Consider the following 16,799-nt stretch of genomic DNA (forward strand, 5'->3'; position numbering starts at 1 on the left):
GAAAAAATGCCTCTGCCAAGCATAGTAGCTAATTCACACGTGAAGGCCAGGAGCTGGACCTGATTGTCAGAGGCTGTTTGAGTCGCACGCCACTGGGAGCATTTAATAGGTCGTGGGAGTGTTTCCCCACTACCACCCCTGGGTATAACAATCTTAAGCAACCAAGCAGCTCTGTGTTATTGACAACAATAACTTGGCAAATTGGGTTATTATAGTCACATGTACCAAGGTACAATGAAAACTCTTATGCACGCGATCCAAATAGGTCATTACATCACATCGGTGCAATAAGGTCCTACAAGGAAAAACGGAACAGAATAGTGCAGGGAAACAGTGTTTCAGTTGCTGAGAAAATACAGTGCAGACAGACTATAAGGTACAAGGCCAAAGGATCATTGGCAGGTCAGATTTTTTTTTAGTTTTTGAACTATTCTCCTAAACTGTAGAATTCAACACTTAAAAAATGGTACAGTACTGCACAAAATTCTGAGGCAGATATATATAACTAGGGAGACCAAGACTTCTGCAAGTACTGTGTAAGGGATGTAGACTCCCTTAGTCACTTTTAAGCACCGGCGTAAAACTTTTTTTTTTAAAGAATTTGAACCTTGCTTGTAATTGAAATTATTTTGTCTTTTAATTTCTAGTTTGAACTTTATCCCATTGTAATGCAGTTTGAACGACATCATCCCGATGAAAAGTGCTTTATAAATAACTTATTTTTAAATTTTTTCTAACCCAAACTGGCAAATCCTGAGGTACGGGCATATCCAAGCACACTCATTTTAAATTGATAGCGAATTTCAGAATACTCTCGTGGCGTATACTATTGTGGCGTTCGGAAGATTTACATGAACATTGCTGTGTGGAGCTAATTCTTTATTACTATCGTGTAGTGCTTTTTGGATTATACCAGTTGTCGATATTATTATCGGGACGATGTGTATCGTGTTCATGTTCCACAGTCTTTCAATTTCCTCTTTTAATTCAGCATATTTCTAAAGTTTTTTATTAATTGATATCTGTAATTTATGTGTGTTTGGAATGGCAATATCTATTTAAAAAGTTGTTTTTGCAAGTTTGTCCGGTACAATTATAGCCGGACAGTTATTATGAATTTTCCTATCTCTAATAATGCATCGGTTACGGTAGATTTGTCGGACTCCAACTCTAAATGTGGAGCAGACTTGTATTTATAGTGAGGGATGGTGTTTTTTGTCAGTTGTAGTTTGAGCAAGATGTTGGTGAAAGTTGTCTACCACTTGATTGTCAGTGCTCAGATTGAGTAAAACTACTGCAGGATCCTGTAATGTGTTCAATTGTTTCTGGCTTCTCTTGTGATTTTCATTTATCATCTTGAACCTGTTGGCCTTTATTCCTTATTCTTGATAACTAGATCTGTTAACCACCTGGTCCTGTATGTTCCCTTCTGTTTCTGGGAAGAGATCTCCAACTCTGAGCCAGGCAGTCAACGCTTCCTTGTCGACATCTAATGCGCTCAGATCGTGGGGATGTCTTCCGTGGGGAGTCAGACTCTTCCACTCTTCCAAGGTTAACGTTCTTCTATTATGATCGTTTCTTCATTTTTATGGGTTATGCTTTCATTTATGGGTTATGCGTTCAGTGATGTGTACTCCTTATCAGAATTGCATATGCTTGTACGGAGTGCTGAGTCCTGCTTGCGTTGATAAAAATATATCATTAGAGCTAATTGTGGATTTCAGAAAGGGTAAGATGAGGGAACAGAACACACCAATCCTCACAGAGGGATCTGAAATGGAGAGTGTGGGCAATTTCAAATTCTTGGCTGTCAATATCTTCGAGTATCTGACCTGGACACAAAATATGGATGCAGCCACAAAGAAACTACTACACTGGCTAGATTTCATCAGGAGTTTCCAACATCACTCGTATGTTTCTACAGGTGTAACTTGGAGAGCATTGTAACTGGCTGCATCACCATCTGCTTCATGGGGACATCTGTACAGGATCGGAGTAAAGCGCACACTCAACGGTTCAGAAACTTCTCCTCTGCCATCTAGTTTCTGAATGGACAAACAACCCATCGATAGTGACTCACTAATCTCTTTTTTATTTCTATTTCTGCACATTTACGGAATCACACAGACGTGCATAGCTATACTGTATATGCTTTCTTTGGAAATTAGTTCCATTATTTGAATTAATCGTTTTAGCTCCACTGATGCAAGAGCAAATAATTTCCAATCATCCCTGTATAGTTGTGTCAAGGTATAATTCTTTTTTTTTCTGATTTGATACCTGATTTTTGTCTTTTTCAGGAAATTAAAGAGTGGGTTTAACGCCAGATAAAGCCATAGTGAGCTTAATGTGTCACTCTGGAAAATGTCTCCATTTATTTTGTTAACAGTGATTGTTCCGTTGTTCTTGTTAATAGGGCGTTTATTGTACTTCATTAAATGTTGTAGAAATTTCACAAGTATTGGATGCATCTTATATAATATTGAAACCTCTTAACCATGTGAGACAGAATCAAATCGTTTTTGATAGACAATATAACACTGAGAGATTTCTACACTCCCCAGTGCTCGATAGATACATAATCTATTATCAGTTGCTCCTTAAATCTGTTCATACACGGAGTGTATTCTTTCTGCTCTTCTGTAAGTATATTGTGGTTATCTAAGTGAGTAGTTATTAGTTACGATCTGCACAATGTTACAATTATATATATAAAATTGTCTTCGTTTTAATAAGAGCCAATAATAACATAGAAGGTAATCATTTAGTAGTCTTATAAATGCAGAATTAAAGCTGTCCTTGAGGCTGGTGGTACATACCTTCAGCCTTTTATATCTTCTGTCCCTTGCGAATATGAAAGAGAGCCTGTTTGAGCTGCTTTGGGGTACAGCAGCAAGGCTTTGGGCGGGGTTAGCGTCTTGCCAACTTGATGGAGTTCTTCCAGGAGGTGACAAAGGTGATGGATGAAATTACACATGGAGATCTTTTACTTGGATATCAGTCGGGTGTTTGACAAGGTCCCACATGGAATCCTTATGCAGAAAATTAACATGCTTGAGTACTGTGTGAATTGTCCTGGCTGGAGGTGACCCACACTGGGAGAAATTTATTTCACTGGTTGGTGGTGAATCCGTGAAATTATTGTCATAGACAGCTGAAGACGACAAGTCACTGGGTATATTTAAAATGCAGGTCGATAGGTTCTTGATTTGGAAAAGCATCAGCTTTTACTGGGAGAAGGCAGAATAATGGGTTTGAGAGGATTTGCGGAGCAAATTCACTGAGCCGATTGGCTTAATTTTACTCCTGGATCATATGGTTTTAGGGTGCATCTGGAGTATTGTATTCACTTCTGATTTCCAGCTTTTTGAAGGATTGGAGAGGGTGCAGAACAGGTTCATCAGGGTGTTCCCTGGATTCGGTGACAAGGAAGGGTTTGATAAACTTGGTTTGTTTACTCTGCAGTTAGAATAGAGATCTGACTGATGTGTACAAGTTTGATAGATAAGAGTTTGGATCAACAGCCTGCATTTTGTATGTTTGGCAGGTGGTGACTAGTGGGGTGCCACGGGGCTCGGTATTGGGACCACAGCTGTTTACGATTTACATCAACGATTTAGATGAAGGCATTGAGAATAACATCAGCAAGTTTGCTGATGGTACTAAGCTGGGTGGCAGTGTGACATGTGATGAGGATGTTAGGAGAATTCAGGGTGACTTGGATAGGCTGAGTGAGTGGGCAGATACTTGGCAGATGACGTTTAATGTGAATAAGTGTGAGGTTATCCACTTTGGGAGTAAGAACAGGAAGGCAGATTATTATCTGAATGGTGTAAAGTTAAGTGAGGGAAAAATACAAAGAGATCTAGGAGTACTTGTTCATCAGTCACTGAAGGTGAATGAGCAAGTGCAGCAGGCAGTGAAGAAGGCTAATTGAATGTTGGCCTTTATTACAAAGGGAATTGAGTACAAGAGCAAGGAAATCCTTTTACATTTGTACAGGGCCCTGGTGAGACCACACCTGGAGTATTGTGTACAGTTTTGGTCTCCAGGGTTAAGGAAGGACATCCTGGCAGTAGAGGAAGTGCAGCGTAGATTCACGAGGTTAATTCCTGGGATGTCTGGACTGTCTTACGCAGAGAGGTTAGAGAGACTGGGATCGTACACGCTGGAATTGAGGAGATTGAGAGGGGATCTGATTGAAACATATAAGATTATTAAGGGATTGGACAAGATAGAGGCAGGAAATATGTTCCAGATGCTGGGAGAGTCCAGTACCAGAGGGCATGGTTTGAGAACAAGGGGTAGGTCATTTAGGACAGAGTTAAGGAAAAACTTCTTCTCCCAGAGAGTTGTGGGAGTCTGGAATGCACTGCCTCGGAAGGTAGTGGAGGCCAACTCTCTGGATGCTTTCAAGAAGGAGCTAGATAGGTATCTTATGGATACGGGAATCAAGGGATATGGGGACAAGGCAGGAACCGGGTATTGATAGTAGATGATCAGCCATGATCTCAGAATGGCGGTGCAGGCTCGAACGGCCGAATGGTCTACTTCTGCCCCTATTGTCTATTGTTATTTTTTTTTTAAATAAGACTGATGTCTAATACCAGAGGGCATTTGGTTAAGGTGAGATGGCGTAAATTTACAGCAATTGTGGTAAGTTTCTTCACAGAGTTGTGGGTGCATGGAAGTTACTGTCCAGGTCATGTCGGTGGCAAATATGTTATAGATGCTGCTAGATACACATGAATGTGCAGGAATTGCAAGGATATGGTCAATTATATAAGAAAGGATTTCAAAGTATCCAAAGTATTTTTTTTTCTTTCCCAGATGACCGCTGGAAAATGATGTTGTAGTTGCAGTAACAGGCGAAAAGGAAATGCCAGACAAACTCTGTGGAAGTCACTAGCAGAATTACAAAAGGTAAAGATCATCAGCTAACAGAATTGCGTGTTGTGCTATTACAAAGGAAAAGGGGCTTGGAATATGAAACGTCTGAAGATAAAAATGTCACCAGGACTGGGTCATATAGTGTATCAGGAGCCTGACTCGGGTGTGTGGGAATTCCCAGAGTGTGAGGACCTGGAGTGAAGACTTCAGCAGTACCAACAGCTGGATTAAGACAAAAATACAATGTAGCATATTCAGGCTGCAAAGAGAGATTCTCTGAATTGTAACCTGAATCCAGAGATTGGCGAATGCTTAATGGCGAATTTTGATTCTGAGGTTTTGCCAAGTCACAGACTAACATTTCAGATTTGATTTTGAACTGTGCATTTCATCACTCACCTATCAGTTGAGTGGGTAACTCAGATAACCCTTTTCCGATGTTCATGTATTCCTGTGGATCAGGACCTGTGTAAACATAAAACAAAATCCATGGAAACAGAGCTAAAAAAATTAAAATAATTTAAATGTTTATTTCAATGTGCCTTTGTGTTCAGTGCGTGGTTTTAACATACCGTGTTCCTGTATTTCCCTCAGTATTCTGTCCAACTTCGGTAACTCAGTCCTCCACATCAGAAAGGATTCCCACATCGCCCTCCGGGCCCGGGAGCCTTTGCCCATCACCAAACTGAGGAAGAGTCTGGAACTCTCTGTCCGGTTTCCTTTCTCTGTCAGTTCAGTGACTTTCTATAAAAGGAAACAATGAATTTATTGTGGAGCAGACAGACAGACATGGAGAATGTGCAGGAAAATATCTGTTCATGGTCTCGGTAGCTTCAGAACAGATGCAGTCACTGGGCTGCTGCCTCATCCTCTCTGGGTTCAGTCATTAACAGAGAAACAGTAACTGAAGGAAATTCTAAATCAATATTGTGTAAGAATAAGGATTTATTGTCACCCTAGAGTATATTAAACTTAATTAACTTATTTGTCCATCAATGTGCAACATTACATCAAAAAGATGTGACAACAAGAACGGAAGAGAGGGGAGAGTGAGAGAGCAAAAATGGATGGCAGGCATCGTTGAAAGAAGATCAGATTTGAGTGCTTATCCCCAAGGATAAATAGTTAATGGAAAGGATAGGCGGGTAGGTGAAAGGGTTTGGTTGACTCCGTTCTCATAGAAAGATAAATGTCCTTATAAAGAGGTGGTAGCTGAATGGACGATTTAGATGTTAAGAAACTGCATAGGAAAAATTACCCTGATGGAACAGTAACCAGGATGTGGGCTACAAATTCCAGTGGGAGAGAGAAGAGGCATGTAAAGAGCTCAGTGTTAAAATAGTCATGGGGAATTTCAATACGCAGGGAGCTTTGGAAAATCAGGTCAGTGCTGAATCCCAAGTGAGGGAATTTATAGAATGTCTATGAGATGGCTTTTGAGATGGCCCACTCTAGGAAAGGCGGATCTGGATTCGGTGTTGTGTATTGCACCAGATTTGATTGGGGAGCTTCAGCTAAATAAACCCGTAAGAGGCAATGATCATAAAATAGCAGAACCCACACTACAGTTTGAGAGGGAGAAGGTTTAAGTTAGATGTATCCGTATTACAGTGGAATAAAGGAATTACACGAGAAAGGAGCTGGAAAAATAAATTTGAAGAGGACATTAGCAGAGGCAACAGCAAAGCAGGAATAGATGAGGATTCTGGGAGTGATTCGGAAGGCGCAGATAGAGCTAGGTAATCCCAAAGATGAAAAATTATACCAGAGGGAGGATGATCAACTGTGACTGATGAGGAAGTCAATGCCAGCACAAACGCAAAGGAGAGGACACAGAATATAGAAAAATATATATAGGAAAGCGTTTACTAAACAGCCGAAAGCAACTAAAAAGCCGTAAGTAGAGAAAATATGAAATATGAAGTAGGTTAGCTACTAATGTAAAATAGCTCACCAAAAGGTTTGTCTGATATATATGCTCTTTTCAGACAACCCATTGATTTCTGGGGTCATAAGACATCAGTGGTAGTTCATGTCTAACCAATTTTAAAGTATTTCCAGGGAGTTACGGGAAAGTTGATGAATCGAAGGAAATGGGTGTTGTCGAAGGAATGCACGACATTTGACAAGGTACAGCACAGGAGGGTGGGCAAGAAAGTTCAGTTGCTCAGCATACAAGTTAAAGTGGTAAATTGGATTTGACATTGGATTTTTGGAAGAAGACAGAGAGGTTATAGACTGTTGAATCTCTGACTGGGAGTTTGTAATTCCTGCTGTGCCACAGGGATCGGTGCTGGGTCCGTTGTTGTTTGTCATCTATATCAACGACCTGGATGAAAATGTGGTCAATTGGAGCAGCAAATTTGCAGATGACACCAAGAGTGGGGACGTGTAGTGGAGAGAGAGGAAGACGACCAAAGCTTGCAGTGGTGTCTAAACCAGCTGAGAAATGGGCTGAAAAATGACCGATGCAATTTAATGCAGACAAGTGCGAGGTATTGCACTTTGGAAGGACTAAGCAGGGTCAACCTTATACAGTGACCGGTAGGGCACTGAGGATTGTGGTAGAACAAAGTGAACTTTGAATACAGGTCCATAATTCATTAAAAGTGGCAGCAAATGTAGATACACACACAAAATGCTGGTGGAACGCAGCAGGCCAGGCAGCATCTATAAGGAGAAGCGCTGTCGACGTTTTGGGCCGAGACCCTTCGTCAGGACTAACTGAAAGGAAAGATAGTAAGAGATTTGAAAGTAGGAGGGGGAGTGAAAACGTGAAATGATAGGAGAAGACCGGAGGGTGTGGGGTGAAGCTGAGAGCCGGAAAGGTGATTGGCGAAAGGGATACAGAGCTGAAGAAGGGAAAGGATCATCGGACGGGAGGCCTAGGGAGAAAGAAAGGAGGAAGGAAGCACCAGATCGAGATGTAGAACATGCAGTATGATGAGCAGAAAGAGAGAAAGAAAAGAAGGGGGGGAAACTAAATCTATCAGAGATGGGGTAAGAAGAGGAGGAGGGGCATTAACGGAAGTTAGAGAAGTCAATGTTCATACCATCAAGTTGGACTCATATATAAGGTGTTTTTCCTCCAAACTGAGTTTGGATTCATTTTGGCAGTAGAAGAGGACATGGATAGACATATGAGAATGGGAATGGGACATGAAATGTGTAGCCACTGGGAGATACTGCTTTCTCTGGCGGACCGAGCGTAGACGTTCAGTGGAACGGTGTCCCAGTCTGCGTCGGGTCTCACCAATATATAAAAGGCCACACCGGGAGCACCGGACGCAGTATACCACACCAGCCGACTCACAGGTGAAGTGTCGCCTCACCTGGAAGGACTGTCTGTGGCCCTGAATGATGGTGAGGGAGGAAGTGTAAGGGGAGGTGTAGCACTTGTTCCGTTTACAAGGATAAGTCCTAGGAGGGAGATCGGTGGGAAGGGATGGGGGGGGGGGACGAGTGGACAAGGAAGTCGTGCAGGGAGCGATCCCTGCGAAAAGCAGAAAGGGGGGGGAGGGAAAGATGTGCTTGTTAGTTGGATCCCGTTGGAGGTGGCAGAAGTTACTTTCCCTCCCCCCTGTAAGCGAGCCCCTGGCCCGCCCAGGAGGCTAGCTCTAAGAACCCAAGACTCTAGCCTCGAGCTAACCAAGCCGCCAAGCACTCCTAGACAACCCAAGAATCTAGCCTCGAGCTATCCAAGCCTCCAAGCACTCCATCCCTAGACAACCCCAGACTCTAGCCTCGAGCTATCCAAGCCTCCAAGCACTCTAAGACTCTAGCCTCGAGCTACCCAAGCCTCCAAGTACTCCAAGCCTCCAAGTACTCCAAGAACTCACGTACCCAAGAACTCCAGGAACCCAAGTATCCAAGATTCCCAAGAACCCAGGACTGTAGCCTCATTCTACCCAAGCCTCCAGGATCTCCACGAACTCCAAGATCTCCACGAACGTCACGAACTGCGGCCTGTCTCGTCCCTTAGCTTTGTTCCACCCTGTTCCTAGTACTTTGTGTCAACATTTGGGTCCTGTCTTAACGCTCCCCTTATGACACTTACCTCATTATCTTCTCTACTGAAATGTCCCTCCTTTGTCAACATCCAACCAAGTCTTTCAACCTTTTCTTCAATCGCTTGTTTGAGTCTGTCCCTGTAGAACTTTGTCAGTTGGTACAGTTGATACTCGCCCCCCTCTGCCAGGAGGTCAGAGAGTGTAAACTCTGGCTCTGTGAATATAAAAAGAGAATGTCGTCACAAACTCAAATATCGCTTGTCTCCACCGCTCTCACCCAGATCAATAAACCAGTCATGTCTTGAATCTCAGTGTTCACCTGCTTTCAGCTGGAAACAGTATTTTGCCCTAATCTCCAAAATTGGCCTTAAAACCGACACATCAATGCGCTGGGCATTACGTTACCAGAAGGACCACATTCACTAGAAACCTGCCTCACCCACCGTCCCATCCACTTACAGATTTCAGGTTAAGATGGGTAATAAATGTTGGGACTGTCAATGACAGTTGCTTCCCAGAGATATTCTCTCCATCCTGGCGAATACATTTCCCATAACTCATATCCTGGAAATACTCTCTTATTCGTTTAGCTGCATTTCCTCCGATACACATCCTGGAAATCATCAGAGCAGGTAATACAGTTCCTGTAGTAGGGTAACGGGTGCCCACTACACCACATGCAATACACTCACACATTTCCCCTCTCTGACCAACCATCCAACAAAGAAACACATTTACCCGCCTTCCTACCTCATTCTGTGAACAAATCATCCTCACATTTCACTCACCCGCTCCTTGTTGGGGACTTGATAATTCCGTGTTCAATGAGCTTCCGAGCTGACAGGCAGTCGCCTCACTTGTGCTGGTTCCAGGGACCTGATCAGTGTCTCTGACGTCACTGTCTCTGGGCTGACAGGCACTCACTTCACTTGTGCTGGTTCCACGGTCCTGCTCAGTGTCTCTGACGTCACTGTCTCTGGGCTGAATTTGCTCCACTTCCGCTGTGGCCGGACTACATTCCATTGGGACATTGCTCTCAATCCGACCCTGCTTTGGTACCTTGCTTCCCGTGTCCCGGTCATCTTCCCTCGATGATCCGCCTGGTAAAAGCCTTTTGAGTATTTTCTGTACCCGATTTAATTTCCCACCTTAAGTAAATGATGAATAGCAGGTTTATAGTGATTTAGACTCGAACAAGGATTCACAATGGGTGTCTGCAATGGAGCCGAGACTCCGGTTTACCAGATATGGAGTGGGACTTTGCTGGTGAACGTGAACCACACCTCCTGCCAGGTGACCATCCCGATAAGCCAGTGTCTGGACACATCCAGTCCCAGAAAAAGAACTGGATATACACAGCAATACTGATCACCGACTACGCATTAGTTGAACAGACTGATAACCAGCGGTTATTAATGGAACGGCATCAGGTGATATCGGGAATTATAACTGGGATTATCTTCTACAGACAAAAATCTCTATGGATCAGAAACTGTCCAGTCACCTGTGTCACTCACAGACAAGCCATTGGATTACTCATGGTCCGATCCTCCAGATCACATGCTCTCCATTTGCTTTGTCACACACTGTCTTGTCCCCTGGGTCACAGGCTGACCATTGCCTTGATACAAACAATGTCCAGTCCCCAGGGTTACAGACTGATCATAACCTTGAAGCCCATGATGCCTAGTCCCCTGGCTCCCATCCCGTCTCCTGGACGATGATTGTCAGGTAACAACTGTACAAGTCATTGGCAAAGGGAGAGACTTGCGTGCATTTCTGGCAGCTAAACTTAGTCTCGCTTTTGCAGTTGCTAATCTATAGGATGGATGTGATTCAGACGGAAAGAGTGTCGGGGAGATTGACAAGTACGTTACTGGATGGGGCTGTTTGGTTTTTGTGTTAAATGGTTTGGCTGGGACAGTTTGCCCTGGATCATGGGAGCTTGAATGGTAACCTTACACATTTAATGAAAAAATATAAAAATGCATGATTTAAAATGAATGGCAGTGATGTAAATAAATGATACTCGGAATTTTGTTAAAAGATTATGACATTTTTTATGTGATGATTGACGCCAAATATGTTTTCTGTATAAGTAAGAGGGGAAGGCATAATAAGCTGTAGCTCCAGCTGACACCCTTTTGGTCAGTTTTAAAGAATATCTACATTTTCTTGTTTTTTTATTATTTAATTTTGTCTTATCAATCATCTTTGAAAATGATGTTTTTGTTATGTTTTTACTGACCGAAATAAAATGTCATTCATTTATTCATTCAAAAGGGGCATTTTTTCATGTAGTGATTGATGGGTATAAATTACATGAAGCAACAGGAGGCTGTAACACAAATAAAATTACAAAGTTGAGAAGTTGTGCGAGGAAAAAGGATCGAAGAAGTCTGCAAGGGAAATTTGGGAAAAGCTGCTGGGAAATCGGGCAAGCTCAGAGACAGTTAGAACAGTATGAATTCGTCCAGGCTGTAACCTCTCTTTCATTCCACCTGGAATCACAGAGTTGAGCGCAATCACAATGCCTACAGGAGACAGAGACAGTTGGTCACTGGTTATACCGGGTCTCCCATCAGAGATACTGGGAATTTAAATTCAGGTAGCAGGTCATCTCAAGAGGGAAATATTGAGAACTCACGTTCACCTTTTGGCCACAGACCGGACATGGATTGGGGGATGAAAAAAAAGAATCAGGTTTATTATCACCGGCATGTGACGTGAAATTTGTTAACTTAGCAGCAGTTCAATGCAACACATAATCTAGCAGAGAAAAATAATAAATAATAATAATAATAATAATAATAATAATAATAATAATAATAATAATAATAATAATAATAATAGAAAACAAACAAGTAAACCAATTACGTATATTGAATAGATTTTTTAAAGCGTGCAAAAACAGACAGACTGTATATTAAAAATGTGAGGTAGTGTCCAAAGATTGGATGTCCATTTAGGGATCAGATGACAGAGGGGACGAATTTGTTCCTGAATCGCTGAGTGTGTACCTTCAGGCTTCTGTACCTACTTTCTGATGGTAACAGTGAGAAGAGGGCACGCCCTGGGTGCTGGGGGTCCTTAATAATGGACGCTAACTTTCTGAGACACTGCTCCCTGAAGATGTCCTGGGTACTTTGTCGGCTACTGCCCAAGATGGAGCTGACTAGATTTACAACCTTCTGCAGCTTCTCTCGGTCCTGTGCAGTTACCCCTCTATACCAGACAGTGATGCACCGAAGCAGACCACAAGATAATCCAAAATGAAGTGTCTCCTGATCCTCAGCCATTTCGAAGGCTGGCAATATTCTCGGCTCGGCTACAGAAAACAGAGTTCGGAAAATTCTCCTCATCAACTTTGCGCATCAAGGGGGGAGTTGATAGCTGCCCTGCCAAAACGTCAAATGTTGTATTATCAAACAATCTCTGAAATCCCGGAAAAGCTCCAATCACCTGTGTCTGAATTTTATAAATGGAAGTTGGAGATGTCTTTCACCTCTAAACAGGCCCTGATGTGCAACAAACCCTGGACCTGGACTTTTACATAACAAACAACACCGCAGTCACATTTCTGTTTGTGTTTCCCTCTCAACTTGCTGATTCAGGGTCTCCGGCTACTCTCACTCAGGTGAAGCTTTGCCTGGTGAGCGGAGTCATTCGACCATTACCGGTGTCAGGTCCCTGCGCTGGAACTGTTGGATTGATCGACTACACAAAGTCGCTTTACCAGTGGGATCAATGACACTGCTTGATGAAACTTTTCTCTGCCCTGTTAGCGCCTGTGTAAGTTTCTTCATCTTCAACTGAGGAGGATCTGTACCAGCAAGGCGGCGGGACCGGATGGAGTTTCCCCACGATCACTGAGGGCCTGTGCGACTGAGCTGGGAGAACCACTACAGCGCATCTTCAACATGAGCCTGGAGCAGAGAAGAGTACCCAGACAGTGGAAAACATCCTGTATTGTCCCGGTACCGAGGAAACCACAACCAAAGGAGTTGAATGACTTCAGACCTGTTGCCTTGACGTCGCACGTGATGAAGACCATGGAGCGGCTGATAATACAGAATCTGAGGCCACAAACCAAGCACGCCCGGGATCCTCTTCAGTTTGCGTATAAGGAGAAGGTGGGAGTGGAGGATACTATCACGTATTTGCTGCACAAATCCCTCTCTCACCTAGCTGGGGTCAGTGATGCTGTGAGGATTACATTCCTGGACTTCTCTAGTGCCTTTAACACCATCCAGCCCAAGATCTTAAGGCACAAACTAACGGAGATGGGAGTAGACTCTCACATGGTGGATTGGATAGTGGACTACTTGACAGATAGACCTCAGTATGTGCGGTTGGGAGACTGTAGGTCTGACACGGTGGTCAGCAGCACAGGAGCGCCGCAGGGGACCGTGCTCTCTCCGGTCCTGTTCACCCTGTACACATCAGACTTCCAAAATAACTCGGAGTCCTGCCATGTGCAGAAGTTCGCTGATGACACGGCCATAGTGGGGTGTGTCAGGAATGGACAGGAGGAGGAGTATAGGAAACTGATACAGGACTTTTTGATATGGTGCAACTCAAACTACCTGCGTCTCAATATCACCAAGACCAAGGAGATGGTGGTGGACTTTAGGAGATCTAGGCCTCATATGGAGCCAGTGATCATTAATGGAGAATGCGTGGAGCAGGTTAAGACCTACAAGTATCTGGGAGTACAGTTAGACGAGAAGCTAGACTGGACTGCCAACACAGATGCCTTGTGCAGGAAGGCACAGAGTCGACTGTACTTCCTTAGAAGTTTGGCGTCATTCAATGTCTGTAGTGAGATGCTGAAGATGTTCTATAGGTCAGTTGTGGAGAGCGCCCTCTTCTTTGTGGTGGCGTGTTGGGGAGGCAGCATTAAGAAGAGGGACGCCTCACGTCTTAATAAGCTGGTAAGGAAGGCGGGCTCTGTCGTGGGCAAAGTACTGGAGAGTATAACATCGGTAGCTGAGCGAAGGGCGCTGAGTAGGCTACGGTCAATTACGGAAAACCCTGAACATCCTCTACATAGCACCATCCAGAGACAGAGAAGCAGTTTCAGCGACAGGTTGCTATCGATGCAATGCTCCTCAGACAGGATGAAGAGGTCAATACTCCCCAATGCCATTAGGCTTTACAATTCAACCGCCAGGAGTAAGATATGTTAAAGTGCCGGGGTTGATTGTATTTACTGTATTTCAGTAAACTACTTAAGAACTTTTTAAAAGCTATTATTAATGCTTTTTGCGAGAGTGATTTAGATGCATATCATATTTTTACTGAGTTAAGTACTGTATGTAATTAGTTTTGCTACAACAAGTGTATGGGACATTGGAAAAAATGTTGAATTTCCCCATGGGGATGAATAAAGTATCTATCTATCTATCTATCTATCTATCAATCTATCTATCTATCTATCTATCTATCTATCTATCTATCTATCTATCTATCTATCTATCTATCTATCTATCTATCTATCTATCTATTGTGCACCAACAGGGCATAAGTTTAATTATAAAGATCCCAGTGAACATACCTGTAGCCATTCTGATTCTGAATGACGATTGTTGATTGTCGGCGTCTTGTTTACACTTTGGTCGCGATGCACGACAGCCTCACCTGCTGGTGATGCCCTGAATTACACAAAACAGGCAGACAGTGAGTCAGAGAGAGTAGGATTACTTTGCAAATGTGACAGTACTGTCATCCTCTGTATCACAGCAGCAGTGTGCTTAGGGACCAAACATCAACTCCCACACCATGTCTGTATGTCGGTCCGGTGATACCTGGCGCATCCTACTGATAGAGTCACAGAGCAACAGAGCGCAGATACAGACCCTTCAGCCCATCGAGACAATGCTGACCACAGTGTACACTTAGATGGTGCTAATTTCCTGTGTTGGACCCATTTCCCTCCTTGCCTCTTTATTCCATATTCACACCCCAACTGCTTCTGGAATTATACAATCGTTCCTGCCTCACTCACTTCCTCTGGCTGCTCCCCTCCACATCATCACCAAACTCTGCATGAAACCGTTGCTGCTCGTGTTGGTTTTGCAATCTCTATACCACTCCTCTGCCCATTTAGATCCCGTATAAGCTACGACAGTCTTCACCGTGAGTACCATCTACTAATTTTGTGTCAACCACGAACTGACCAGTCAAGCCTTGTGCACCTGCATTCACTTCATTGCTATCAACTAACAAATATCAAATGTTACTTGTAGCTTTGCGATACAGCACTACTTACGCGCCTCCATTCTGAGGAGAAACCTTCAACCATCACTCTTTGCTTGCTACCTTTAAGGAAATTTTTGAATCCATCTAACTTTCTCTCTCTGTACCGCATGGGACCTTATCTTCCAGACCAAGCTGTCATGAGGCACCTTGCCAAAGGCTTTACTGGAGTTCAATGTACACCATCCACTCCCCCACCCTCATTGATAATCATCTTCAAAAACCTTAAAAAGTATTGTTGAACACAACTTTCCATGCACCATGCCATGGTGATTCCTGATCAGTCTCTGTCGATACAAATGTTAGTAGATATTCTGTGTGTGACTGGTCCATACTGTGGAAAATTATGTCCCGCACCTGCCCTTCCATTTTCTCCACTCACCATCAAAAAGCCAAAATGGCAACCCGTAGTAAGATTATGCTTCTCCAGATGCTCAAATTTCCTATCCCTAAGTATCCGCTCCAAGGATTTGCCCACCCCCGATGTAATACTCACTGGTCTATCATCCCTAGGATTTAAACCCATTGGGTTTATTGAATTACATACAAACATTTGACAGCCTCCAATCATGTGTTACTACCCCTGTGGCCAGAGAGGATGCAATGTTCATTGTCAATGCCCCGTAATCACCCCTCACTTTCTGTAGTAACATGGTGTTTATTGGTAGATTGAACAACATCAATTTCTTAGCAGAATGGCAATATTATGCTATCATCACAATCACTGTCCATCTCATTGGTAACTCAGAATCAAAGCATTCATTAAGCACCTCACCTATCACTGCATCGTCCAGGCATGTTTCCATCTTTGCTCCTGAGTATCCTACCCTCAAGCTATTCCTCCTCCACTTCTTCACCCACATGAAGAACGCCTTGGGCTTTCCTTTATCCTACTTCCCAAGGACTTCTCAAGTTCCCTTTGACTTCTAAGTCGCTTCTTAAGTTCCTTCCAGGATACCATGTAATTCTCTAGAGCCTCGCTTGAATGTTGCTTACTGTACCTAAATAATGCTTCCTTTTCCCTCTTGCTTAAATGTTCTCATCCCTTGTGAACCACGGTTACTTTATATAAACATTCTTTCACTGTGTGTGGAACAAATCTACGCCGAACCGCATTCAAGTGTTACTGAAACAAACTTCACAGTTCCATCTTGCATTTCCCTTTGAGAATGTTATCCTAATTTACACCCCCAAGATGCTTCGAATACCATTGTAACTATCCATCCACTAATTAAATACTGCCTCGTATCGTCTGCTACTGTCCTTGTCCATGACCATGATAAAAGTTGGGGTGTTATGGTCTCTATCTCATAAAGGTCACCCATCGTGACATCTGTCACCTAACCGGCATCAACTGCCTCAAACTAGATACAGTATGGCAAATCCTCCCGTTAGCCCATCAACATACTACGTCAAGAACCCCTCTTGGAAGCACAATGCATTCTGCCCCATTGACTCATTTTGGAACAAGGAGGTGGGATGAACATCAGGAAAGTTGATATCAATAATGATAATGACCTTGTTGTTTTTGCACCTTTCCCAAAACTGCCAAGTTATCTGCTCTCATTATCCTGGTGGCTTTGGGGGAGGCCTATAGAATACTTCCAGAATGATAGCCCCCTTCCCTTTTCTGATTTCCAC

General features: G+C 43.3%; 1 protein-coding gene across 6 annotated transcripts in view; it reads right to left on the reverse strand.

The window, feature by feature from the left end:
• LOC140724442 (NACHT, LRR and PYD domains-containing protein 12-like) overlaps positions 1-16,799 on the reverse strand; it is a 64,484-nt gene that overhangs the window by 24,216 nt on the left and 23,469 nt on the right. For 5 of the 6 annotated variants that reach the window (XM_073038893.1, XM_073038892.1, XM_073038890.1 and 2 more), the window contains 5 exons: positions 14,458-14,554; positions 9,689-10,048; positions 8,948-9,114; positions 5,463-5,634; positions 5,290-5,355 (listed from right to left, as the gene is read on the reverse strand). In XM_073038893.1, the coding sequence (XP_072894994.1) occupies positions 5,290-5,355; positions 5,463-5,634; positions 8,948-9,114; positions 9,689-10,048; positions 14,458-14,467 (775 nt within the window). In that variant the 5' untranslated portion in view covers positions 14,468-14,554. Of the gene's footprint in view, positions 1-5,289; positions 5,356-5,462; positions 5,635-8,733; positions 9,115-9,688; positions 10,049-14,457; positions 14,555-16,799 lie in introns of those variants that run through there. The other variant, XM_073038895.1, reaches the window with a different exon arrangement.

This window comes from Hemitrygon akajei, unplaced genomic scaffold (assembly GCF_048418815.1).
Source record: "Hemitrygon akajei unplaced genomic scaffold, sHemAka1.3 Scf000219, whole genome shotgun sequence".
NCBI classification, from domain to species: Eukaryota; Metazoa; Chordata; class Chondrichthyes; order Myliobatiformes; family Dasyatidae; genus Hemitrygon; species Hemitrygon akajei.